The 26,404-nt window shown below is 37.5% G+C and overlaps 1 protein-coding gene across 7 annotated transcripts in view; it reads left to right on the forward strand.

The window, feature by feature from the left end:
- The window catches only part of nin.L (ninein L homeolog), a 73,116-nt gene that overhangs the window by 12,712 nt on the left and 34,000 nt on the right, over positions 1-26,404 (forward strand). For 6 of the 7 annotated variants that reach the window (XM_041573056.1, XM_041573055.1, XM_041573058.1 and 3 more), the window contains exons 3-14: positions 5,038-5,119; positions 11,196-11,362; positions 19,590-19,629; positions 20,466-20,656; positions 21,914-22,060; positions 22,703-22,870; positions 22,980-23,116; positions 23,628-23,768; positions 24,734-24,908; positions 25,527-25,637; positions 25,960-26,049; positions 26,163-26,301. In XM_041573056.1, the coding sequence (XP_041428990.1) occupies positions 5,038-5,119; positions 11,196-11,362; positions 19,590-19,629; positions 20,466-20,656; positions 21,914-22,060; positions 22,703-22,870; positions 22,980-23,116; positions 23,628-23,768; positions 24,734-24,908; positions 25,527-25,637; positions 25,960-26,049; positions 26,163-26,301 (1,588 nt within the window). Of the gene's footprint in view, positions 1-5,037; positions 5,120-11,195; positions 11,363-18,001; positions 18,103-19,589; positions 19,630-20,465; positions 20,657-21,913; positions 22,061-22,702; positions 22,871-22,979; positions 23,117-23,627; positions 23,769-24,733; positions 24,909-25,526; positions 25,638-25,959; positions 26,050-26,162; positions 26,302-26,404 lie in introns of those variants that run through there. The other variant, XM_041573057.1, reaches the window with a different exon arrangement.

A 26,404-nucleotide genomic window follows, 5' to 3' on the forward strand; every position in this document is an offset into this window, starting at 1 on the left:
AGTGGAGCTCATATATCAACACAAATTTGCCCATGGGCAGTAACACATAGCAACCAACTGGTGATTATCTTTTTCCAGCCAGCTGCAAGTAGAACAATGCATGCAATGATTTGATTGGTTGCCATGGGTTTTTGCCCATGGGCACATTTATCACAGAGTTGATACATGACACCCACAGTGTTTTGTTGCTGCAAATTGCCCTCCTGTGAACGAAAAAACTCTACAAAAAAAACATTTAAATAGAAAAGCTTTGTTCTCAAGTGTTCCAAATCAGTAGAATTGCATAACTGCAAAAATTCTTCTCCATGTTTTTACCCTGTTACATGATGCAGCTGACATGGAACACGCAATTGCAAGACTTTTAAGCCCAAAGGTATTGTCAAGTCACTGGTGTCAGAAGAGTTTTTTGATACCTGTGATGTCATGTCTAACATCACCTTCTTTATTCTATGCTGCTGGTATGCTGTAATTTTACTGCAAGATAGTGTGTATCTTGTTGGTAATTAAAGAGTTAATTCAGTAATATCCTCCCACAAAAATTTATATCAAAAGATATATGTCCCAAGGCTCATCTTCAATAAAAATAAATATTTATTATTCACATTTTTAAAAAGTATTATGATACATACTGACCCCACATGGCCCACCTTGCGCGTTTCACACCTTCCGGCGCTTAGTCATAGGTGTCTCCAGTAATATCCTCACCATGCACTGAAAACTTTCACAAGTTGTGACATATTATTGATATGCTTATAATGTGCTTTAGTTTGCAAACTGATTAGTACATATTGTACTGTATGTTCTTATGTCTCACTCATAAATGCTGGTATCTACATGTATTTTAAAGTCTCTATTATTACTGGGTTTATGGTGAAGTACTGTATTCCATGCTAATGTGCGGACGGTTCTAGGCAAGTGACTGAACATTCCAGTAATTCTGTTATTAGTTAACCCATAACCTCCTTATTCAGTGACCCCAAACGGCAAACAAAGGTTTGCCCTGGAGTTACCATGACGGTGTAGATGGAAGGAAGCAGCTACAGTGCACATAATACCCACCAGCCTGGAGATATGTCGCTTGTAGTTTGTTTCTTGGAATATATACTAAAAAGACTTCTATTTGAATATTGCTTGCAATTAAAAGGGCAATAAATGGCTATGCTTTTTCAGAAGTCTAAGCATTCTCTTTTGTGTTTCATTTGTGACTTGTAAACATGATGTTGACGGTAAGATTCTATGATGTTTTGGTTACTTAATTTTATTTGTGCTGCTATCTGTTGTTAGGGTTTCTGGTCATATGATGTGCATTGTACCTTACTACCAATGCTGGATTACCCTGACATTTGAATAGTGTAGGTTAGTTTAGGAGCCTATGTCCTTGGAAAATGATGTTTAACCCTTTACCTGCCACAGATTGCAGCTGTGGGATAGGAGTAAATAAACCCCTAAGATTTTTTGGGTGGGAGCCCTTAAATGTTGTGGGACCCAGTCACTTTAGTTATGCCACTGGGTTAGCAATAGACAGAGCTAATAAGCAAATGAAAATAAACAAGCCACCACCAGTATGCTTAATGTTGCTTAATTTTCACGTAATATTCTATTGCTCTCTGCACAATTACTCCGCGTATTAAACAAATTAGATTGCACGGCTAATTTATAGCTGCCAGTGCAACATCAAGTCCTTGCCATGTAGAATAATCCCTTTGGGTTGTATCTGATTTGGTCACAGTAAAACTGTCTGACAATTCAGGGGCAAGGGCCATCTGTCTTCTATGCAGCTGTTTGGTATGGTTGGGTGCTGCAGATTAAGTGAGAATAATGAGATCCTGTAGCATTCCACCATTGTCTGACTCTTTTTTTTCTCCTTTGTACCTTATGTGTCTTATGTGTCTTCTAGTGCCCTTTCTGATATTAATGTCTGGATGCAGATTGGACCGGCTGGGTACATTATTAGAATTCATTTTTCACTTGTTTTGACAGATACTTGAACCAGGATTCCTCAGGGTGATTTACCCCACCCAATTGCCGCTCAGACATTTATAGGTTGTCCTGCATCAGCCAAGGCATCTGGTGCATATTCAGTCACTTCAAGGCCCAGACAGCCTGGGGCGACACACAGATCTGACTGTCTGGACTTATCTCTGTAATTCATGCAGACAGTCTTAAGCCTATCTGCATGTACATTCTGGGCCTAAATTATACCACAGCAATATAGGAATATGACAATTATGTCTGAGCGCAAAGAAATAAGACTACTGCTGCTTCCTGGGGGTCATGTATGAGTGCCACTGATTTAATATACTTAATATGTAAATATGAAAGCGTTCCTCTGTCTGGCACTGGGGACTCTTGAGCTTCACCTCACATGCAGAGGAGCCAACACCAGCTGCAGCATTACACTTTTCCTTGGAAGAAGCATAGTTGTTTGAACTTTAACCAGCAAATCTGCTCGGCAGGATAAAAATAGTGTCCTCATAGCTTCACTGGTCTATTTTGATACATGGGAGTTGCACCCGGGATTTGCTCTGAAAATTGGTAAATAACGATTTTGGATGTGACATATATATTTTTTGCTGGTAGTATTATACGGGAGGTTTGTGTATGTCTCAGACGATGTTCCCCTGCTTTGTTTCCGCCAAACACAGTATTATCTTGCTTGCCATAATTAAGCCATTGGGATGCATCAATGTCCCAGCTGTTGGGGGCAAGCTCCTGAAGAAGCAGGCATACCAGCTGCTGTGAATGCTGTACTTTATCAACCCCTGATCTCCCCAGATAGAAAATATTATGAATTCCAGGTTTGTTGTGGCTGGATCTCACATTATTGCTTTATATTGGTATTTATTCATTTCTTTTATGAATTCATAATGTATCCAATGCCAATGACTATTGTCTATAAATTAAATATAATGTATTGTGTGGAAGAACAGCAGATTGGATTAAAGAGGATCACAGTGACAACCCTGACTCCTAGGTTAAAGTTCCTATAAATGATAGGAACGTGTCTATTACTGGTAACTAAGCACTTTCTTTTGTTCAACAGCGCAGATGATGGCACAGCCTTCCTGTAGCTGGAATATTAAAGGGATCCTGTCATTAGAAAACATGTTTTTTTTCAAAACACATCAGTTAATAGTGCTACTCCAGCAGACTACTGCACTGAAATCCATTTCTCAAAAGAGCAAACAGATTTTTTTTATATTTAATTTTGAAATCTGACATGGGGCTGGACATTTGCCCCTGGTCATGTGACTTGTGCCTGCAATTTAGGAGAGAAATGCTTTCTGGCAGGCTGCTGATTTTCCTTCTCAATGTAACAGAATGTGTCTCAGTGGGACATGGGTTTTTACTACTGAGTGTTGTTCTTAGATCTACCAGGCAGTTGTTATCTTGTGTTAGGGAGCTGCTATCTGGTTACCTTCCCATTGTTCTTTTGTTTGGCTGCTGGGGGGGAAAGGGAGGGGGTGATATCGCTCCAACTTGCAGTACAGCAGTAAAGAGTGATTGAAGTTTATCAGAGCACAAGTCACATGACTTGGGGCAGCTGGGAAATTGACAGTAAGCACACAGTTGTGTTATAGATACTGCCGAATTTATAGGCTTTAACAACAACTGCTTTATTATAATTATTGTTGTTGTTATTCTTTCTTTATATAGCACTGACACGCATACTTAATGGTGTATAGGGTAAATGTCATAGGGTTGTTGCCAACCCCCCCCCCCCCCCATTTAATTTACAGATGCGGACATACAGATATAATCTATAAATCTGTATTTCAGTTTTTGGTTTTACTGGCCTTTTTTTTGCTACATTAAGGGACCTATTTAACCCTTGACTTTTTTTGGTCGAACTTTTAAAGGGGAAAACTGCAGCCAAAAGCTGCTAAAAATCTGAATCTGAAAATACTGTAGCTAAAAGAACCCTGTCAAGGTGATGTAGAAGTCAGTGGCAGACATCCCTGAAGATATTTCTTGACATTGTGATCCTCGCTGGTTCTTGTCCGATAATCCAATAAATTTGAGTTGTTGCAGCTACAATTCATTAAAGGAGAAAGAAAGGCTTTGTGCACTTGGGGTGCCAAATGTTAAGGCACCCTCAAGTGATTGTATTTACTTACCTGAAACTCGGGCCAGTGCTCCTATCAGCAGAAAACTGCACTGGCTTGGGGTTATACCAGTGTGCACCACGGAGTGATCTTCTTCCGTCTTCTTCTTTCTTCGCGCGGCTGCGCATTGGAATGAATAGCCGAACATTAGCTTAAAAAGTCGGCTATTTTGTTCATTTGCGCATGCTTTTTCTCAGAGAAATTTGAAGAAAGAAGAAGCCGGAAGAGGATCGTTCCGTGGTGCAGTTTTCTGCTGATAGGAGCATCGGTTCGGGGTTTCGAGTAAGTCAATACAATCACTTCGGGGTGCCTAACATTTGGCACCCCCGCAAGTGCACAGAGCCTTTCCTTCTCCTTTAAAGTTGAATTTTTGGAGGATCAATTTGAAAATGTCGCACAATACGAATTGACGCACGCTTTCAGTAAGACGTTTTTGAGCACTGACTTTGTTGCGCTACAATCCAATAAAGTCAAGTTTTTGGAGCATGGATTGGAAAAAGTCGCACAATGCGAAACACGCGTTTTTTTGGATGGGAGTTAGGTCGACTTTGTTTCAAGAAAAAAAGAAAAGTCGAGTTTTAGTAAATACCCTAAGTTTAAATATTTTTATTGCTCTATGAGTTGTACAGAATGATGTTTCCGAGGTTAGTTAAATTATCCTGTAGTTGTTACTTCATTGCTTCTGTGGGTGGTTGTCTGACTGGTTTGTCTAGGAAAAGTATACTCATAGGAAAATGCCTCCATCATCAACCTTTCAATTTCCAGTGTGCACCTTTGGCTTAGGCCTGATCTTTCTTGCTTGTCTACCTCTATCCCATTTGCTTCTAATGTAACCTGCTTCTTACATGAGTAACCTGGATCAGATAGAGAAAACCAGAAATGGAGTTATCACATGGAATTGTAACCGCTTGCAAATCTTTTTCTTTTATAGGTTCATTTCGACCAATTTAAAGAAGCTCTTATTCTTGTACTCTCCAACAGTCTGTCAAATGAAGATGCCTTCCAGGAACCAGGTAAAACATCTCTTGCTGTCATTTATAATTCCAAGGAGAGGAGCCAAAACCCTCTGCAGTAATGTGCATTTCTTTAGAGTAAAACCTGAAATAGATGATTGAAGATGTTCATCAATGGAGGCTCGGTTTAATATTTTCAGACTTGCAGGATGTTATCTTTTTCTTGAGAGATGCAAATTAATTATTAAAAGACAGTTTCTTTTACACACAATGTTCAAATGCATGCATGTATTTTATGGACTGCCAAAGGGGAAAAAATAATTTTAATGAGTTACTTCTAATAGTCAGGAGTGAATGTTGGGTGTTATAGTCTAGCCACATGTAGAGAACCCCTGAGGGGATATGCTGTTTAAATATATAATATTGTGCAGTACTGGTGACCATTATTTATTCTGCCATGTTAAAAGAGGATATAAAAAGCTGGCAAGCAAGTGTTCTGCTTTTGTTTCAATGCATAATAAGCAAGGTTTACATAAAAAAACAATTCCTTCTTTCAGTAGTTACAGAAAGAAGAAACTGAGAACCCTTGCTAGCATTGGTGGAAGATTGAGAATACCTTGGCCAAAGCAATCAATATGAAAGTTGGCACCTATGTATTTAACAATACCTATAACCTCTTCCAGGAAGTCATTTTAAGTTCGGTTCATTGCTCCCAAAAGATTGGTGTCCATGTGGGTTATGCTTTCTCCACTTCACCATGTCCAAGGGTTCACTGTTATACTTTGCCAGCATTTGTTCTGTTCTCATACAATAATTGCAATGTAGCCGATGAAAGGACCTGGAGGGGGTGGCTGCATAGCTTGTACCCGGGCCCTGTCCCCAGTAATTCCGTTACTGGGCATCTGGGGCCACTCCGTCCCCCCGCTCTTCTCTGACAGAGTGCCGCTCCTCCGCTCCCACACCAAGAAGTGCTGCAGTTCCTAGAATCTACGTTCTATGGTACTTAGTTACCTTTATCCACAGAATGTAGATTCTACAATCTGTGGCACTTAATGGTTAAAAAAACTATCATAACAAAGCAGCATGTGAGGCAAAAATTCCCCACTGATTGTCAATAGATATATGGTTCCACTGTAAGATGTTTTTTGCATGTTTTGGGAAGGGATTATAGTTCCTACTTGCGATAAGGATACTTTATTGTTGCTGATTATTCTTAGTAACAGTAGTTCCTGTTTGTGGTGTGTATTGCTACACACGGTTTATCTTCCCTGTGCTCTGAGTGTCATTTGTTTTACCTGGTTGAGATATGTGCTTCTCCAGGCTTGTTCAGCTCTTGATGTGTCGATAATTTCTGACCTGGATAAGCAATAGGGCAGTTGCTTGGTGACTGAGGGATTTGTCCGTTACAGCCCATACACAGCATGCTACATAAGCTGTGTTCTTCCAGGTTAATCATCCTTATAAATGTAAACAAACAAAAAGAACCATATGCCAACGCAAACTTGGTAATGTTGATTAGCTTGGCGGCTATCATAGAAACGTTCTTAAATGTAATATTATTTCACTCATGACATGTTTTCTTATTGCACTTTGTTTAATAGATATTGGGCTTTGTGTTAAGGTTGTGAAAATGTTTGTGATTTTTATGTCTTTTTTTTATTATTATTATTATTGTGTGTTTGTGTTAAGAGGCATTTACATGATTTAATTATTGGTTTGTCTTTTTTTAATGAGTGTAAGTGCACTGTTAAAAGAGAAGACAGAAAACATAATGATAGGGATTTTTTTCACACTGGATTGTGTTTGAACCCCAAACTACCAGGCATGCTACTCTGAGCGGAACATTGTCAGGGTTTTCTTTTTTATTTTTAATTCACTGCTTCAAGGATTTTATTATCATTTTTTAAAGGGGTATTCCACAAGAGAAATTCCAAGCAACTTTGCAATATAATTTCATTAAAGCGATATGGGCACGTTCCTATAAAAATCATAGGAACGTGTCAGTATAAAGTAAATGCTGCACAAGGAATCATTTCGCTCAAAGCCGACCCCGCAAACCTTTGTTCACCCGACCCTCCGACACAGCTAAAAGTCCTTCTGAGCCGTTTCAGTGACGCTGGACTGGGGGCGGTGCAATCCTTCCATAGGCTGTTACGAATGAAAACAGGAATTCAGCCTATAGAAGGATCGCACCGCCACCAGCCCAGCATCACTGAAGCAACCCTGAAGATCAGTTAACTGTGTGAGCGAGTCGGCACGCAGGTTTGTGGGGGCTGGGGGCGGCTTTGCTGGGGGGCTATGAGTGAAACAATTGCAGCATTTACTTTATACAGGTATAGGACGTGTTATCCAGAATGCTCGGGACCTGGGGTTTTCCGGATAACGGATCTTTACGTAATTTGGGTCTTGCTTTAAGTCTACTAGAAATCCATTTAAACATTAAATAAACTCAATAGGCTGGTTTTGCTTCCAATAAGGAATAATTATATCTTAGTTGGGGTCAAGTACAAGGTACTGTTTTATTATTACAGAGAAAAAGGAAATCATTTTTAAAAATGTTTGATTATTTGGATAAAATGGAGTCTATGGGAGACAGCCATTCCGTAATTCGGAGCTTTCTGGATATCGGGTTTCTGGATAAGGGATCCTATACCTGTACTGACACATTCCTATGATTTTTATAGGAATTTGTCAGTATTAAACAAATGTCAGTGGTTTTAAGTTATTTGAAATGTAACTGCTGTTAAAAGCCTTATATATATGGCTAACTGTTCGTATTCTCTGTACTCCTGGCTCTGATTATTGAAACAATATTGCAAGCCATCTGATTGAAGGTGATTTAAAAGAGTTTTTGGGTGGAGGACCACTTTAATATTACTTTTCAAGCCACCTACATTGTTATAGACACCGCCAAGTCAGGATCTGCATCTTTAAAGATTAGCTTTGAACATGGATATCCAGCCAAAGCTGCTGCCATTTTCTACAATTTAGTCATCCCCCAATTTCCTTTGAACGTCATCTGACGGTGGATTCAAAAGAGAATGATTAGCTTCTGTTTGCCTGCCATAATAAGCCTGTCTTTGTGATCTACAGAATTGTAGCCGAAGAGACAGATTATTCCATGTTATAATAAGGAGGGGGTCATCAGAGTAATCAGCATTGCTGTTCTCTGTCTTTGCAGAAAGAGGCTCATCTGTGTTAAGATTGTGCTTCAACATTAAAGATGAGGCATTCATCGGCCTATCGCTTACACTAATCTTTATTAATGATAAATCAAAGGACAGACAAAATATCCTTTGTGACCATACACAAGGCAACCTTCTATGTGTCCTCTCCAGATTCAGGTTCAATCAGCAGTTTACAATTATGTGTGTTTAATACCTCTTTCCAATAATTTTCTGGCTCATACAGTATGCCCTGAAAATATCCACTAAGTAATTTGCATTGAAGAGGATATTAAATGTTAGAGCCCTAAACAGATGATCACTGTTTAAGAATGGTATAATATCTAGTGACCTAGAAGTGTAATATATTTAGCTTGAAAAAAAAAAACTTAATTCTAGACACAGACAGACTGGCAATGCCCAATTAGATTTGTGGCCAACTTGGATGTACACAAAGTGGGACGAACTATGTTATCCTCAAATCCTTTAATAGTCACTTGTAATAGATGATGAAGACGGTTAACTGACATACCTGAGTCAGATAGAAAAGTAGTACATTCCTTGTCTTTGTTCTTTATTATGCTTTACCTGCAGTTCGTTTTTGCCTTTAATGATTCTAATACACCATATACAATATTTCCATGAACACTTATTTAAACAAACAGCCAAGCACACCCTACAGCTGAACAGATCATCAGAACAGGTGAAAAAAAAATGTAATTTAGTGTTTTAGTGGTGGGTAAATATCTTCCTCCACTTTAATGCTGTATCAAAAACCTTCAATGTAGAAGCTACAGTGGCATTATAGCCCTTTGAGAGGATGAAGGATAGAAGCCAAATTAGCAAATTATACCCACTCTGCAATGACTGTATCAATGGCAGTATTCCACAAATGCCTTCCTCTTGTAGGAAACCAGAATTATTCTACTGTCATTGGTTAACTGTATCTGTGTGCCTGACCCTCTGCATCCAGTAAGATAAGGTAAGGTTGTATTTGGTGTAGCTATATCCAGGGTTTTAGATTAGTACCTTTTTTTCCCCTTTTTCCCCAAAGTTATTTTCAATTGTTCTTTGATGGTATGAAATTCATTTCATCTTGTTGGAGTCTGGTTATTTTATGTATCATGCGTTTATAGTTTTAGGGTTAGAGGATTCGGGTCCATATTGAGAACTTTATATTCTTTGGGATGGTGGGATGGTAATATACTTCAACGCACCACACTTCTTAACTCCTAAAGTGCTCTTGTTAGAGCATATAAAGGTTTTATATTTATTTTTTTTAACTGATGCTGGAGAAATCCTGACACATTGCTGCTGGCTCCCTTGTATACGGTTTTTGAATCCAGTTCTGTATGCATATATTTATATTCCAGTTGGTGCATTGATCCTATCTGAAATGTGGTGTTCACAGTACAAACGGATTAGAAGGTTGAGAGCATTTCAACAAAATAAATTGCGGCTTTATAACCATATAATAAATCATTCATTAAGCCTATCCCCTTGGCTATAAGACCACTGCAGAGCTTAAAAGAAGATATTGCCTTGATATCATTTGATGATGGTTTTGAAGTGTTGTGTTTAAAGAAGGGTAACATCTGCCCTCACATTCAAGACATGATTATTTATGTCCTTCATTTTTTTTTAACTAATCGTTGTGTATCTATTTAATATGTTGCACAGTCACTGAAATCATTTCTTTTGTTACCTTCACCAACTGCCCTCTCCCCTGATAGAAGGGTAAGGCCTCCACACTGGGTGTTTTGGGGAGATTTGGTCGCCTGGCTACTAATCGCCTCGTCTTTGCCGCGACAATCTCCCCAAACGCCTTCACTGATTCTGCGCCGGCTAAAATGAAAAAAAAAAACAAAAACGCTGGCGCTAATCACATGCGGCGATTCGTTTTCTGAAAACGAATCGCCGTGTGTGATTAGCACCGGTGTTTTTTTTTCATTTTAGCCGGCGCAGAGTGAGGGAAGGCGTTTGGGGAGATTGGTCGCCGCAAAGACGAGGCGATTAGACGCCAGGTGACCAAATCTCCCCAAAAGGCTCCAGTAAATATTCACTGCTGGTTGTTTGCTAGAATAGTCAGTAATACCGTGTTTGCAAATGGCATGATAAAGAGGCACAAGACATTAACGGAAAAGCCACAAAAATGCCAAAGCTGTGCACATATAAAAACCTTGTTGTAACAGTCATTCTTCAATAGTGCCATGAGTATCCGCACACAAATTAGCCTTAATCCCAATTATCAAACCTGACTGTATTTACTTACCTGAAACCCCCGGGCTGGTGCTCCTATCAGCAGAAAACTGCACCGGCCCAGGCTTATACCAGTGAGCACCACAGAGCGATCTTCTTCTGGCTTCAAATTTCCTGGGGCAAATGCATGCGCAGTTGAATGAAATAACCGACTTTTTAAAGTTTGGCGCGAAGAAAGAGGAAGACAGAAGAGAAAGCTCTCTGTGGAGCTCACTGGTATAACCCCGGGCCGGTACAGTTTTCTGCTGATAGGAGCCCTGGCCTGTGGTTTCAGGTAAGTAAATACAATCACTTGGGGGGTGCCTAACATTTGGCACCCCCAATTGCAGGATGACTTTCCTTCTTCCTTTAAAGGGCCAGTATATCTCCCTTTTTATCATTAATTCAATGTATAGGGCTTGTCAAATATTTTTTATATTGTTTTAATGAATAAATATGCATGTTTTTTGTTGTTTCTACTTCCGGGACAGTGGAGGGAGTGGGGGTGTCGGATGTAACATTAGGCCCTCCTTTTTAATCAGGTCAGCAGCTCAAACAAGCTTTCATTTTCTTTCATTTTCTTTCATTTTGGGTGAAAATTAAGAATTTTTGTGAGGCAATATATCCGTTTTTAAGAAAAGGGACTTCATTTACAAAGAAGTTGTCTGATTATTTTTGGTGCTCATCTAGCTCTGTAAACATACATATAATATCATCTTTGTTTGAACACGTAGTGTCATCTACTGAGGTCCAGCCCAAATACATTAAAGATGGAAAGCGGTATGGCAGGAGGTCTGTGCCTGAACTTCAGGATTCTCTTGAGTTTGATGAAGAGACAGTGATTGAACCTGAAGATGAAGGTACCAGGTCTTCACATGTCGGCTCCAGAAACTGTGAAGAGGTAAGAACAGAATAATAATAATAATATTATTTTTTCTAAAAACTGGCAATGGGATCTTCTGCCAGGAATTCTTTCACATTTCCTTGTTTCTTTATCTTTAATGCTAGTGTCCCCTTTGTGTTATCCTCACTATGCATTCATGATTAGACAAGCTCTTGTGTTTTCCTTAAAGAATCAAGTACAGTATTCTGCAACTGTAGCATTAATGTTTCCAGATAGGCATTTTTATGCTTTGCATGTACAAATGTTTTAAAATACAATCTCTTTTTAAAAAGGCAACTGTCCACTGACACCGATATAGATGGCTAATGAATGAATTCATTCTTAATCTCAAACCTTTTAAGACCACCAGCCACATCCTCTTGTCTGAATCCGTAATAAGCTAAAAACTCTAGTGAATACTCCAGCTCTAAATGTGTATGGAATACTGAATGAGGAGGCTTCTGAATCCTACGGTCTATTCCTCTTGATACAGGACCTGCCAGGCGCAGCTGTTCATCACAATATGTTTAATTATATTACCACTTCCAAACATCCTTGCCCCTGAATTGCAGTTCACGCTACAGGGATATTTTATCATTTGAAAGCGTGTGAAAGGCAGACAGTTCTCTGTGTTTTAAATGGTATGCAGGGGATTTTACAGCCTTCATTTTCTCCAAGTAAATTATAATTTGACATGTAATTTAATGTTTCTTTTTATTGCTATTATAGTTGATTCTTCAAGCTGTTCGCATATTGCCTGAACATTAATTTTATTCCTTTCTCATTAATATTTTAACTTACATAAGGAAAGAAAAACCTGAACATGTGGATGCTTTATCAGGCTGCAATAATAAAATTATCCATGTGTAGACAGAGCGAGCCAGTTAAATGGTTGTGGCTAATAATGGTTATTGTTAGGGAACAAATGTGAAAGCATAACTATGTAAAACAAAGGACAAGTACTGCCGAGTGACAGTTTATTCGGTATGGATAATAGCACTCTCATATACACACAAGGCTTTTATCTCCTCCATGAATGGCCTTGAAAAATGGTGAAGAACAGTTGTGTTGCTTTTTTTGTATTTTTTTTTTTTTTGTTAGCCAAACATGATGGAAATAATGATTTTAACAAGTGTATTTGAGAGTGTTATTCTCATCATTTTTAAAGGTGCTTTTGTGTGAAAATCAAAAACATGCATGTCCAACTACTTACTGACAAAAAAGGAGTGCTTTCTCAAAAAACACTCTGAATAATTCCAAGTTAAATAAGTAAAGATTTTGGTCCTAAGAAAGGTTTATGACTAAAATGTTAAAGGGTAACTATTTGAGTACATTGAACTAGGAAAGTTTGTAAATATAATCATTTAAAAGTGTTGTACAGTTTCTGAAATACCGTAGATACTTTTGAGTATCCCTCTCTCAACAATCTGTTTCTCTTTATGTTGGAGTTAAGACACATAAGAATAGCTGCAGGCCCCTTGAATTGAGCAGAATTCAATTCAACAGGGGTAAGCAGTGGGAGGCATGTAGGCCTCCCATCACCTGCCCCTATCCCTGCCTTAATTTGCTGGTCATTCAGATGCACAAATTAGGAAGCGTCAGGAAGCGCAGCCTGCATTGGGGCCTGATCAGTCACTAGCACAAAGACAAGCGGCCTCCTGATGCAAGTCCGATGCAAGGTGCAGAGCTCAACTTACCCTGCAAGTGCCTTTTAAATAAGCATTGAGATACTCTTGATTCCTCTATTTAAGAGAGCTCAAACCAATGATTTAGCAGAACTGTCAATAAAACTCTGACTCCTGCATAAAGGGTGAGAGATGGCTGAAAGGAGGACACTGAAGAGTAATTTAATTATTTGAGAAATCTTCAGAATCAGAATGTTTAATTCATTATATTAGAAAGTGCCCTATTTTCATAAAATGAAGCTTATATCCAATTTTATTATTGCTATAAATCTAGGTTTAATTTTATTTTCTAGTTTTTCATTTGTGCTGGACTTGCCTTTCATATCCAATATTTAGTGGCCCCAAATAAAAGGTCATCCTATAAAACGATGCTAATATCTTCTATCTAATATCTATGTTTGCCTTTTGTAAAGAGTAGAAGAATGTTCGAGTAGAAGGCTTCTAAATAAAGTTCAAGCTGAACTTTGTTAACTAAACAATATAGGTTTTGTGAAGGAGAAGGGTTAGGAGCCAAATTCTGTGTCATTTTTTTTCTGAAGCTCAGTCATGCAGATCCAGTGAGAAGAATATGGTTTATTATAAAGAAGAATAATACACACACATAACCTAACCCAAGTTTTGTTGTCATGTGTCTCTGTAACTTGAAGCCGGCACAGCACGTATAAAGGTTAAGTGTGCCTGTGTGCAAAATGCAAACAATAAGATAACTGTCCCAAATAAGGCATGCACTCACAGGTCTTAGCCAAGGTGAAAAAACTGCTAATGTTTCAGCTAGCCCTCTAGCCTTCCTCAAAGCCTTTGAGAAAGGCTAGTGGGCTAGCCGAAACGTTAGCAGTTTTTTCACCTTGGATAAGAAATGTGAGTGCATGCCTTATTTGGGACAGTTATCTTATTGTTTGCATTTTGCACACAGGCACACTTAACCTGTGTGTGTGTGTGTGTGTGTGTGTGTGTGTGTGTGTGTGTGTGTGTGTGTGTGTGTGTGTTAGCTTGAGACGATAAAAAGTGTTGTGTACAAACATACAGATTTAAATCCCCCCAAAAACCCGCGACATATATATTATAAACAGAGACACATGACAACAAAACTTGTTAGGTTATGTGTGTGTATTATTCTTCTTTATAATAAACCATATTCTTCTCACTGGATCTGCATGACTGAGCTTCAGAAAAAAAATGACACAGAATTTGGCTCCTAACCCTTCTCCTGAACTTTTTTTTATTTGATACATTTCTCAGCGGCATTGGTGAAAAATTAGTCAGTGTCCGTCCTAAAGCTGTTTAGAAAGATATAACAAGTTGAAAAATTTAACTTTATACTTCACTTAAAAAAAAATGGTCACAAATAGAAAGAAATTGAAAAAAATATTTCTGGTGGACTATCTGAAAGCAACTTAAAAAAGTGTTGGAAGATAAACAACCCCTTTAGGTTGGTGTTCCGTTACTTTTTTTTTGTAATATTGTTGCTGTTGTACCCATCTACTTATGTCTCCTCTGGTGGCTTTAACAAGTTTCCGTGTATAAACAAAACAATGTCGGCAATCACAGCATGCTGTAAATCAAGATAGTATGTAAATGATAGCAGTTTAAAAAACAGAACATATTTAGATGTAAAAACAACCTGTCACTAGTGGTGAAAAGTGAATACCAGAGAGGGCAGGAGTGGGCAGTCGATAGCACCGAAGTATGGTATTGAAATCTACGACATCTGAAATGGATGAAAACCACAAAGGATCCTAGAGTTACAAATGTGTATAGAAATGATAACATATATGGAAGTATAATGCATTAAAGAGCTGCCTGTCAGCACAACAAGTTTAACTTATCAAGTTACCCGCAATTATTATTACTATTGTTTTCCTTTATGCAGAACTAACACATTTATGCCTCACTTTACTAAGATATTATAATCACATGATAATACACATAATTTATATCAGTGCCTGTCCCAGAATAGTTTACAGTTTCAGGTTCTAATATCATCAGGTGCCCATTTATTACAATATTCATTTGTGCCTATAACCTATAAAGTAATCTTTATATAAGCTTTCATTGGAGTATATAGATTATTGTGTCTGTGTATGGTCATCTGTCCAAATGTTTCCACCATATCAGCTGACTGTATCTGGTTTAAATATAAGCCCATGGGTGTGTACATTTTAAAGAATTCCTCTTTAGTAATAAATGGTGAAACCCATAATTTACTGTTCCAGGATCACATGAGGATTCTCACACCAGTATTCATAACATACAAAGGCTCACTTAGTCTAGCTAGGGGCTAATAAAGAATGGAATAGATAAAGTATATGTCTATTTTGGTGCCAGTGTGCCTGTTGTGTTTTGTACTGTAAGTTGGGTGCAAGAGCAACTCATACCGAACACATACTTTGACCACTTGGTAAGTACTAGTGTGCATGCAAAATTTTGCCCCGCCAAATTTACACTATTGAAGGGCGTATAAGTGCATACTTGTGCCCCCCCCATGTGCTAACATTAAGTCAGAGGTTGAGCCCACATACAGTTGACTAACCTGCACACCATTTCATGACTGTATCATCTGATGCAAAAGGTTGCACAATGCCTGCTAAAATCTAAAACAAAAGGGAAGCCTGCTTTTATTCTGTGCACTCTTCTTGTAATCTCTAAGACATTTTCATCTTCAATAATTACATTGTTAGATTAAGCAGACAGGTTCTTATTAGGACTATAAGCATTTAGAGGGCATAATGATGATTATGTTGGCTTTGTCCAATATAATTTTTTTTTTAAACTATTTAAAATGTGCTAATGTTGCCATACAAGGTTAAATATGTCTTTGGCTGCCGAGGCTCAAGGCTACACAAAGGTCAGATTAAAGGGATCTTTTCAGTTGCTCATAAATGAGATTTAATAATGTTTGCCTTGTGAGCAGCTCATAGTTATTTCCAATATTCTTAAACAGTGTGTGTTAACATTTTAATGAACTTTTCTTTGTATTCAAAGTAATGTCCTGTAAATAGCGTATTCAAAGCTCTCCTGCATCTTGGAGATAATGTAACCCTCAACCACCTTTGTGTCATGCTACATTTGCCTGTACCTGGAAAATAACTTTCTCTAGGTCTGTTTATTACTTCATCCAAGATATCCCCCCCACCCCTATTCATTCTTTTGAGGGGCTCTTGTTCCCATCACTAAGCTTCCTTAAAATTCTGGGTCAAGCTACTGCTTGCAAGCAGGGAATTACTATACCATCTGTATGCACTGGTCAGCTAATGAATTAATGAAATTTCTTCACTTAAAAATAATTTTCTATTATTATTTGATTATTTATCCTTCTGTACAGGTTCTCTCTCTCCAGTGTATCTTCAGTCTGTGCAACCATCTGCTTAGCTGTTAGAATTAATGATACTTGCAACCTGGTAGCAGTTTAAGTTGCAAACTAATGAGCTGCTGAACAAAATTATAAACTTCTACATAGATCTATTACCTGCTTGAAACGAGGGCCAATACCTCCCATATACTCACAGAAATTCGAGAGGTTGATATTATAAGGAAAATTATACCCAACTATACTGTGTTGTGCCAATTTAAGCATCCCCTAGTGACTCAACTTGCTAACTTGGTACTTTGGCCCTGTTATCCCTTTCTTCAGCCTGAAGATGCCATTTTTTTTTTCTTCCTGTAAATACCCTGCACTGCTATTGATGGTTGCATGCATAGTACAGTACTTCTTCAGAATTTTCTGTACTGTGCATGTGTACTCATTTGTTGGACACAATGTTACACTCTCCAGGAAAAACATGTCTTTTTACAAAATGTATACATTACATCCCAACTGTCTCATTTTTCGCGGGACAGTCCTGATTTTGACAGCTCAACCTGTAGCCCCAGGTTTGTTACTGAAATGTCCTGACTTTCTCTTTGATTTCCTGCACTGAACGACCAGAAAAGATACAACATTTCTAACTTAATTGGCTTTTGTCAGAGAGCCCAGAAAGATACTTATAAAATTTTATAACAATTTAAGATAAGCAAAGAAGCAATTGTAACAATTCAAGATAAGCAGGAGAGGAAACTCTTGGGGAAATTGTGATTTGCAGCTTAAAGGGCAATTCACCTTCATTACAAAACTGTAATAACACATAAAAACCACAGAAATGTGTTCAAACTTTTATAACCTGCCACCTTTTGTGAAACTGGCATGGTAATTAGGGGGTGTGGCCAGAAAAATGGTCACTGCGCAGCAAATCTTTTTGTCCCTCTTTCTATTTCAAAAATGTTGGGAAGTATGAAAATGCATTAGGTAATAACGCTCCTCCAGTAAAATCCTGCATTGAGATCTGTTTTTCAAAAGAGCAAACAGATTTTTTTTTTTTTTAAATAGACGTGGGACTATAAACGTTCGTTGTTTCCCAGGTGTCCTCAGCCACATGACTTGTGCTCTGATAAACTTCAGTCACTCTTTACTGCAGCACTTCAAGTTAGAGTGATCTCACCCCCACCCTTCCCCACAGCAGCCCATTATCAGAACAATGGGAAGATAAAAAGCTCCCTGATACCTGCATTGCTAAAATGCTCCTATGCCCTACCTAGGGTAGATATGAAAATAGCACTCAACAGTAAAAATCCATGTCCCTTCAGTTACAGAGGAAACAATAGCTCCAGGCACAATAACTTGAGATGGCTGCCAACACAAAATACACACAAATATTACAGCTAAAAAATACACTTCTTGGTTCAAGAATAACATTTTAAATGTTATAATGAATTACTTGCAGTTTAGGGATGAAAAACTACACCATAAAAATCACGACAGAATCCCTTTACAAATTGTCTCTACTTTCTCCATTGGAAAGCAAGGTTTCTTTCATTTGTAGCAAAAGGTTCATTCAATGTTTATTCCATTTTACTGTTCTGACATCCGTACTTTTCAAAACCGTTAGCACAATTCAGTTACTGCCTTTCAAAGATTGGTAGTTAGCCAACAGAAAATAATTGGTTTTGCAAATGGCAGGCTTTCTTTTCAAGTGCAGTGCCTATTGAATCCAACACCTCCTAGAAATGGCAGAACCATTCTTTAGTCCAATTGATCAGGTAACATACGGCATTAACTCAATACACCTAAAGTCCCAAGGAAGTGGTACTACTAGTGTGGGAGTTTGGGGTATTCATGTCAATGCCAGCTGTTATATATATGAGAGTTTTTGCTTGTCATTTTTGTTTTTAAATACCTTTATGCTTATTAAAATGTCTTCATACCATTGCATTTATGAACACAACTGAAGACTAATATATTGTATAAGTTCTAAAATCACTTTAAAACAGGCCTGCACCAGGCCATCATATCTTTAAGAAGGGCCACTTAGTTCAGTTAAAGCCTCTGGGCTAAATGCTGGCAGCTTACTTGGATTTCTGGATAGCAGAAGTGAAGGTAGATATATTATTGTGCTTCTTGAATGTCTGTGAATCTTGCTGCATGCAATCACCCAGATAGGGTCTGAAGTTGACTGCTTCACAATGAGCTAGCCGGTTAGCAGCATATAGGGTGATAAAGTGAAGACATATGTACAGAAAGATAAAAGTTTTGCAAACAAAGCTTTTGTACACAAAAGCTGCACCACAATATTTTCTATGGTCCCCTGCTTTCTGTGCCTATTTCTCACTAATGCTACAGTGTGCAGGGGGAGAAAGGAGAGCAATGGTAGTGAGAAGCAATGGCAGAGACAATGGAGAGTAATATATATTGGGAAATATGTGCAATAATAACACTTTCATAAATATCACTGGGTATCTGAGGATATCGCTGCTTGCCACATTTCATTCTGTAGGGAGTTCCCATTTGAGGTGAGAGGCATGGCATTTTAAAGACCCCAGCCTGTAGTATAATTGTTACACGCCTCAGTAACCTCTTAAATTAGTCCTATGTTCTGCAGCATAACAAAGGTCTATCTTCTGGAGCAGATGTCACAGTGCAAGAGGGTTGTTACAAAAAATGGCTGCAGTGAGTAATCAGCACGGATTGCAGATGCTTTGGTTGGTCCTGGTCAGAAAAGGAAGACCTCTGGCCATCTGTTTTTAAGCCCTGCAGAGCATGTGTGAGTGAACACAATGCAGGCCCTGAAATCTTTCATTTTTAAACTGAGACCCTGTAATAAGTGTGACCCCAATCCAGCTGCAGTATAGTGCAAATCTGTGTGACAATAGCTCAGTACAACACTAAGGTACTTGCGCTATAGGAACAATCATAGTCACCTTTTGTGCTCTTGATACACATTGGCAGCCATTTTGGAACAGCTTTGACCTTTGAGCTATTTTCATCCTCTTCTCTGTAAAGAACAGGCCCCATTATAGTAATAAAATAGAAGTAAATGGAGCTGGGTGGCTTAGCCCAGGCACTAGCAGCTGAGATGAATAATAAAGACCTTGATAATAGCTGGCAATGGATATTCCTTACTGCCTTTTGCATCTGAGCGTGAGATGGTGAAGGTCTGATCAGCTGGGTTTTTAAATCAATGAATTAACATACATTGTTCTTTTTTAAAATTTCCAATTGATATCCAGTATGTTTAATTTTGTTTTAGATGTGGAAAAGTGAAGAGGGAGACGAATATGAAGCCGAAGGTAAAATAAGAAAAAATTCTATGAATATATATGCCAAACTAGAAACCAGCAGTTGAAAGAAGGAAATACTGTATATGGGATTGCTCATTATTTATTTTTACAATTTGCAAATTGAATAATTTGAATAAATAATAGAACAAATTATGTATGTTAGTTCTCAATAAAGACATTTTTTCTGTACTCGAACAAAATGAAATACATGTTTCTTTGGGAACTATATCACTATTTTGCAGCATTCATAAATAAATACTAATACAATAAAGTGGATACATATAAAGAACAGTCTGCGGTGCCCAAAGAAACCTGCACAATGCAGACACAGTTCACTTACTATACTGCGTAGGTTAGTTTGTAACACAATTGTTTAATTGATTAATTTTTGAAATACACGGACTCTGTATTGTTTATTGTTGCTTAGATATAAGGGCAGTTGCTCCATTCAGACTTGATTGCTTGTATAAGATTTCATATGTTTTAATAAATAAGGTGGTTAGTGAAGTTAAGTATAGAAAGCAGCAGCTTTTATTCAAGTAAAGCAATAATTAAAGTAAAGTAATAACAAAAATCCAGGTGCTGAGCCCTGGTCAAATTTAGGCCTAGTATGCGGATAATAAATAAGAGCAATGGGATAGATCTGCATGAGCACAAGGCATATAAATGGTTTTCTTGGTTGGGTTGGTACTTTTTTAATATACAATAATTTCAATATACAATAAAATATAGAAAACTGCCCAGTGAATTTGTGTTTGGCTTTGTAACTTTGCTGCACTTACTCTCTTCTAGCCAAAGACTTATTCAAGTTTGCTTCAGTTGTGTGTGTGTGTTTAAAATTTTAGGCCAGTTAAGATTTTGGAACCCTGATGACCTCAGTGCTTCTCAGAATGTGTGCACTACAGATCAAGAATGGTTGGAACAGAAGTTGCAGTTGGTCTGCGACGACCTTGGCATCACGCGAAACGATCACTTAAACGGGAAAAAGCTCATCTCAATATGTGAACAGTATGGTTTGAAGAACTTGGACGAAGAGGTGAATAGATCAAACTCAAATCACTAATCAGAACAGAATCCATAATACCCTTAGCATATATTCTTCTTTGCCCAAAATACAATGAAGTACAGTGCTATTCAGTGGGAAGGTATTTTCGAGGCATTTAGTCATCTAATTATCATAAGTGCAGTTTCATGCGGGCAACTAAATGTCTAGTGTGCTACTGCCCGTAAAGTAGGCTTGCTTCTGCAGTACCAGCTACTGATTAGGCGTTTAACATTTATACAGAGCAAACTTCATTGTTTATTGACTGTATGGTATGTGCCAGATTGTACTAACATTCTGTCCTAATGGAAGAAGAAATGCATATATTGCTATTAAATGTTGCAGGTTGAAAAAAATACTTCTTTCTATGACATAATTTTATTACGATCTATGTTTCGAACATGTAGACTATTAACAGCCACTATTCTGAAATAGTTGGACAGCACAGGTTTAGGTTATATATTTAGTCAATGATCCATTAATGCTAAACGTCAACACCTGACTACCTTGGTAAGCCCTGAGTTGTTGCATAAAAAATAAATGCTGGAGAGTCATGCATTACTTTGTTTTTTACCGTTTACTTTTTTTTTTTAAAGCTATTTTTACATTGGGTAAATAATACGTTTTTTATAAGCTTTGCTTAATTACGAAAGCTTTCTTGCTCTTCCACCACTGCAACTAAAGCAGTTCTTCTTTTTTGTTCCTTCATAAATAGCCTTTTGAAAGTACAGCTTCCTTTTCTGCTCCCAGGTCACACTGGCCTCTGACTGCCTGTGGTTAAAAGAGATGCTAAACTTATCAAAGAGCTGTGCAAGATAGTGCACAAAATCTATGTGAATAGATGGATTAGAAACACCGATTTTTTTTCTTTTCTTTATAGTCTAATATTTTAACCCTATTTAAAATAATGTAGTAATCCTTTCTGTTAAAATATTGCATCCTTAAACCTTTACCTCTGCTTCTTTATTGCTTAGGCTTATGTTATATAGTAAATTTTGAAGCACCACTTTAGTTGTTGAGGAAGATTGTGTCAGTTATACGCACTGCTGGCCTTTGGCATTTGCACATCAGCTTTTTTTAAAAGGCAACTTTACTATAACTGGATATCACATGAAATGTTCATCTTATAAAATGTACATTTGGGCTGAAAAAGGATTTAGAAAATGTATTTTGTTTTTTCCACACACCAACCAAGTGTTTTGTTTGTAGGCTGCATTCAGGTTTTCACATCTCCTGTTTACTGTGTTACAGACCCTGGAAGATATGATTCAGAATCTAGATCAAGAAGAAACAATGAGCCTCCAGGATTTTTTCTATGAAGTCTGTAAAAATAGCAAACCTTTAACACCATCATCCTCAACTCCCTACCGACACCTAAAGAGGCACCTCTCTATGCCGGTAACTGATTAATCACATTGTTTGCATGTAAACCAAAATGTTAGATTAGCTATACTTTTTTCGGGAGGTGGCATCTGAAATGTTGAGTTTCATTTTCATTTGCAATCTATAGCTTAAATACAAGCTGTTATCCTGTGAAAAAAAAACAATACAAGTTGAACATTCATAATCCTATTAAAATAATTTTCACACATCTTATTACACATGGAAATGCATTTGTGCATTCTTTTGAGGATGCAGCTTTTTTTGAGAAGCAAATTTCCTTCTCACACTGCTGCAGTATAGGAGACTGTATCTGGCAGCCTTTTAGAAGACAGCAGGGTATTAACCTGATAAAGATTAAACTGCATTCACCACTTAGCCTCTCCAGCTCCATTCTTTATTCTGGGTTCTTTCTTGTTTGCATTTGTACATAAATTTTGTGTGCTGCTCTGAGCATGTCCAGATGGGAAAGCACCTGGAAGAAATATGTATGCTAATAAGGTAGCCCTCTCAAGTAAAACAAACAGTATGCAAAAATGCATTTTATAACTGCTGCAGAGTTATAATTTTCTTTTAAAGCAGAAAAAAACATTTGATATACTTATGAACTGGTTGTAATAATATCTGACCAGAGATTCTGTCCCATTTTTCAATTTTAAGTCTTATGATGAGTGTGGAAGACGAACAATAACTCCATCGTCCATGGTAGGGGCTGTTGGCTTCCGCTTACTATCTAAGCTTGATGATGGAACAGGCTACGGTTCAGTGGAAGACGTCATAGATCTTTGGCAGGAAGAAGGAATAGAAAACAGCCAAGCAATACTTAAGGTTCTGCATCTGACAAGTTTTCACTTTGTGAAACCCAGTTGATTTGATTTTAGTCACATGTTATTGTTTCTGTATAAATAATAATTAGAATAGATTCTGTGTTTTTCAGGCCCTGGATTTCAATCTAGAAGGTAAAATTAACCTGGTGGATCTTACAATGATCCTGGAAAATGAGCTTTTGATGACCAAAAATGAGGTGTATCAGGCTGCGCTGGTCAGCTTCCGTTCAGAGATCAGGCACTTATTGTAAGTTTGCATTCCATTCTCTTTATTAAGGTGCATCAGCCAACGCTATCTTAATAAGGATTAAATGACTGACTACTGCCATGTGGTGATTTAATGCCCTCTAATGATTTTAGTTACCAGAAACCCCCAGCACATATGGAATTGCTATAAAGGCTAAGCTAGAATTCTGCATCACAAAATTCTTTTTAAGTTTCACAGTTAACATTTGGCGCTTATGCACTAAATTGGGAATGGTTAATATTGAGTAAGTGTTTATCATGTTAAGCCCACAGTAACCAGATAGAGTAACTACTGTTGATTATTCATGGTTAATTTCTAGTTCAAACATTTAAGTAAATCAGTATTTATATAATAAACCTTTAAGTGTACATTTAAAGAAAATTTTTTAAAAAATGCTAACACTACATATACTTTCCTAATAACTGGTAGAATCATTTTAGGGAATCTGTACAGTGCTATTCAAAAGAAACCATTTCTAATTTTTTTTTACCTTATTGTCTTTTATTCCCAGGGAACGAGCTGATCAAGCTGCCAGAGAGAAAGAAAAGCTCCGCTCTGATCTGGAGAAAAATGAAAAATTGAAAAGCCAGATGGCTTCAGAAGTGGATGATCATCATGCAGAAATTGAACGGCAAAATGAATACAATCTTAGGTATGGTTTGCACTTGCCAGCAGGCCACTGTTCATTCATCTGCATAAATGCTTTTGTTTTTGAAGAAAAAAAACCAAAGAGCTAACACAATGGGGAAAAAAAGCTGAATTTTAAGGTACTCTCTAGTCTGAGATTGCCAGACAGGATTTTATATGTGCTGTGTTTCACCTGATCCGAGAGGACCGAAGAGGTATGATTGTGCCATAACATAGCAGGAAACCATAACTGATGAGTTAAATTATTTTCCCAAGCATGATAAAACCACCCAGAAATACTCTATATAACTGTTTTAATCTTCACAAGCCATGTGTGCAATTTTACATTCAGACTTGTGCTAATAATTAAAATGATTTCAGCTAAGAACAGCTTATAATTTAGTGTTCAGTAGACACTGAAGACAGATATTTTTTATTTATTTTTATTATACTTGAAATTTTGGAGGATATAGATTTGTGATCCAGGTGACAATAATTCAAACCCAATAAACAGCTAATTATTTAAGTTTTAATAATAGAATTATACCCTGGAGTTTTTGATCATGGGCAAAAGGACACAGGCTAAGATTGTTTTTAGAAAAACCCTTATATAGCTTATACTGCAGTTATGAAACCAGAAAATTAAACTTCAAGATAAATGAATGCTTAATATTTAATAAATGGATAATCCCTTTAAATATCCGTAAACCACTTTATGCCATAGATGGAGAATAATAAAGGCTTAGGGAGCCTTAGCTGCCATAAAAAAAAATTAAATTGTATATACAATCAAAAGATCTCCCATGGAAAGCCATCTATTGATAACGTCCCAAAACTAAAATTTCACCCTCCTCACCTACTTTACACATATCATTTATTGGGTATCTTTTATTGACCTTGTTTGGAAAGTGAAACAATTTGTACGTTATCATCCGCTGACTGTTTTGCATCACAGATTGTTGATTGGATGTTTTTGTTTACCCGCTAAAGGAAACTGGATGAGGAATACAAGGAAAAAACAGCAACCTTAAAAAATGAACTGCGGAATGAGAGAGACCAAATTTTACAGCAGACCACAAAACAGCGTCTTGAACTGGAACAAGAACTTGATAAGGCAAAGGCAGAAGAGAACTATCTCAGAGACAGACTCAATTTGTGCTTAAAGGTAAAACCATGCTATTTCTTTGCAATGCAAGGGTTGAGCCTTAAGAATTCTTTAAATCTAATAGCAAGCATGGTGCGTTGTTGCCACTGTTTTATCTTGATAAATCACATCAACAAAACACTAAGTACTGTACTCTGATGAAATCAGACAGGTTAGGCACAAACTACAATATATCAGTTGCGTCCACTGGATTTTCAAGGGTAGTTTTCAGTCAAATATCAAACTTTTGGGTTAAAAAAGGGGTTATTTAAAAAAAAAACTCGAACCTGGAAATAGCTTGAATCCAAAAATACTCCAGCTAAAACACGTTAAATGAATGGCAGAAAACATGTATAAATGAATGGCAGAGGTCCCTTCAACTATTTAAAGATGTTTGTAGCCTTCATGATGTTTGGGTTTTTTCTGTGGGTTTCGCTCAAAACTCGATTAGAGGTTCTTCACCCTGAATTCACTGATTTGAGTTTTTTCCATTCAAGTTTTTTCTTAAATCAGAAAATATTCAAGTTGTGATTTCATTTGAAGTATGTAAAACCTCACAAACCTCTAAAACCTGTCCTTTAATAGATAACCTCCTTATTGTTGTGGTTTATTTTCATTGAGAATTTATCTTCGTTTCAGGAAAACTGTCGTTTGGAGACTGAATTGTTGCAAACCTCTGAAAAGCTGGTTGAATATGAAACCCTGGCATGCAAACTGCAGAGAAGCCTGGATAATATCATGCGGGAAAAGGTTAGTGAAGCCAAGAGGTCTGCTTTATTCCTTGCCAAGAATGTTCATTAATGCAAGTGAAAAATCCGTATCAAACCAAAATTCATATCACCGATGCACCTACTACTTGTTGTCCTATTCATGAGCCTGGACTCGGACTCCTCCATAGGAAAGAGGACTTCCATATGGACAATCAAATGTTTCCAATATCTCCAACACTCTTATTCCAGGACTTGCAGTTCCCATAATCTTCTGTTGTCCTCTGTTTCCCTGTATCTTTCCATGTTTGCTGTCAAGTTTTCAGAATGACAATGGATGGTTGCTTTTGTGTTTCATATTTTAGTTTGGTGACATGGATCCCACATGTATGGAGTTCCTTAGTCAAGAGGAGAGGTTAGCACAAATGAGAAATGAGTATGAGCTCCAACGAAGGGTAAGTTATTGAAAAGAAATGGCACTACAGATCAGCAGCTTCATGGATGCTTTAAACTTTACTCCATGTTGTCTGCCTGGAAGTAACGATTTTCTTCTTTTGCTTTGGGCCAGGAGCTGCAGGACCGCATTGATGAACTTCAGCTGGAACTTGAAGACTACCGCACACAAGGTCTTAGAGGATCCAGGAGATCACTTAAAAATTCCTTGTTTGATGAAATGGACAATAAAAATGCTACTGAAACTGATCAGGGTAAATAAAAGGAACTGCTTAGCTATCTGTATAGCTATAAGTGCAAACAAGTCTTACCCACTTTATGTTGACTTTTTCATCTCTTTTAGAGTTGGGTAATTTG

Source organism: Xenopus laevis, chromosome 8L, assembly GCF_017654675.1.
Source record: "Xenopus laevis strain J_2021 chromosome 8L, Xenopus_laevis_v10.1, whole genome shotgun sequence".
NCBI lineage: Eukaryota > Metazoa > Chordata > Amphibia > Anura > Pipidae > Xenopus > Xenopus laevis.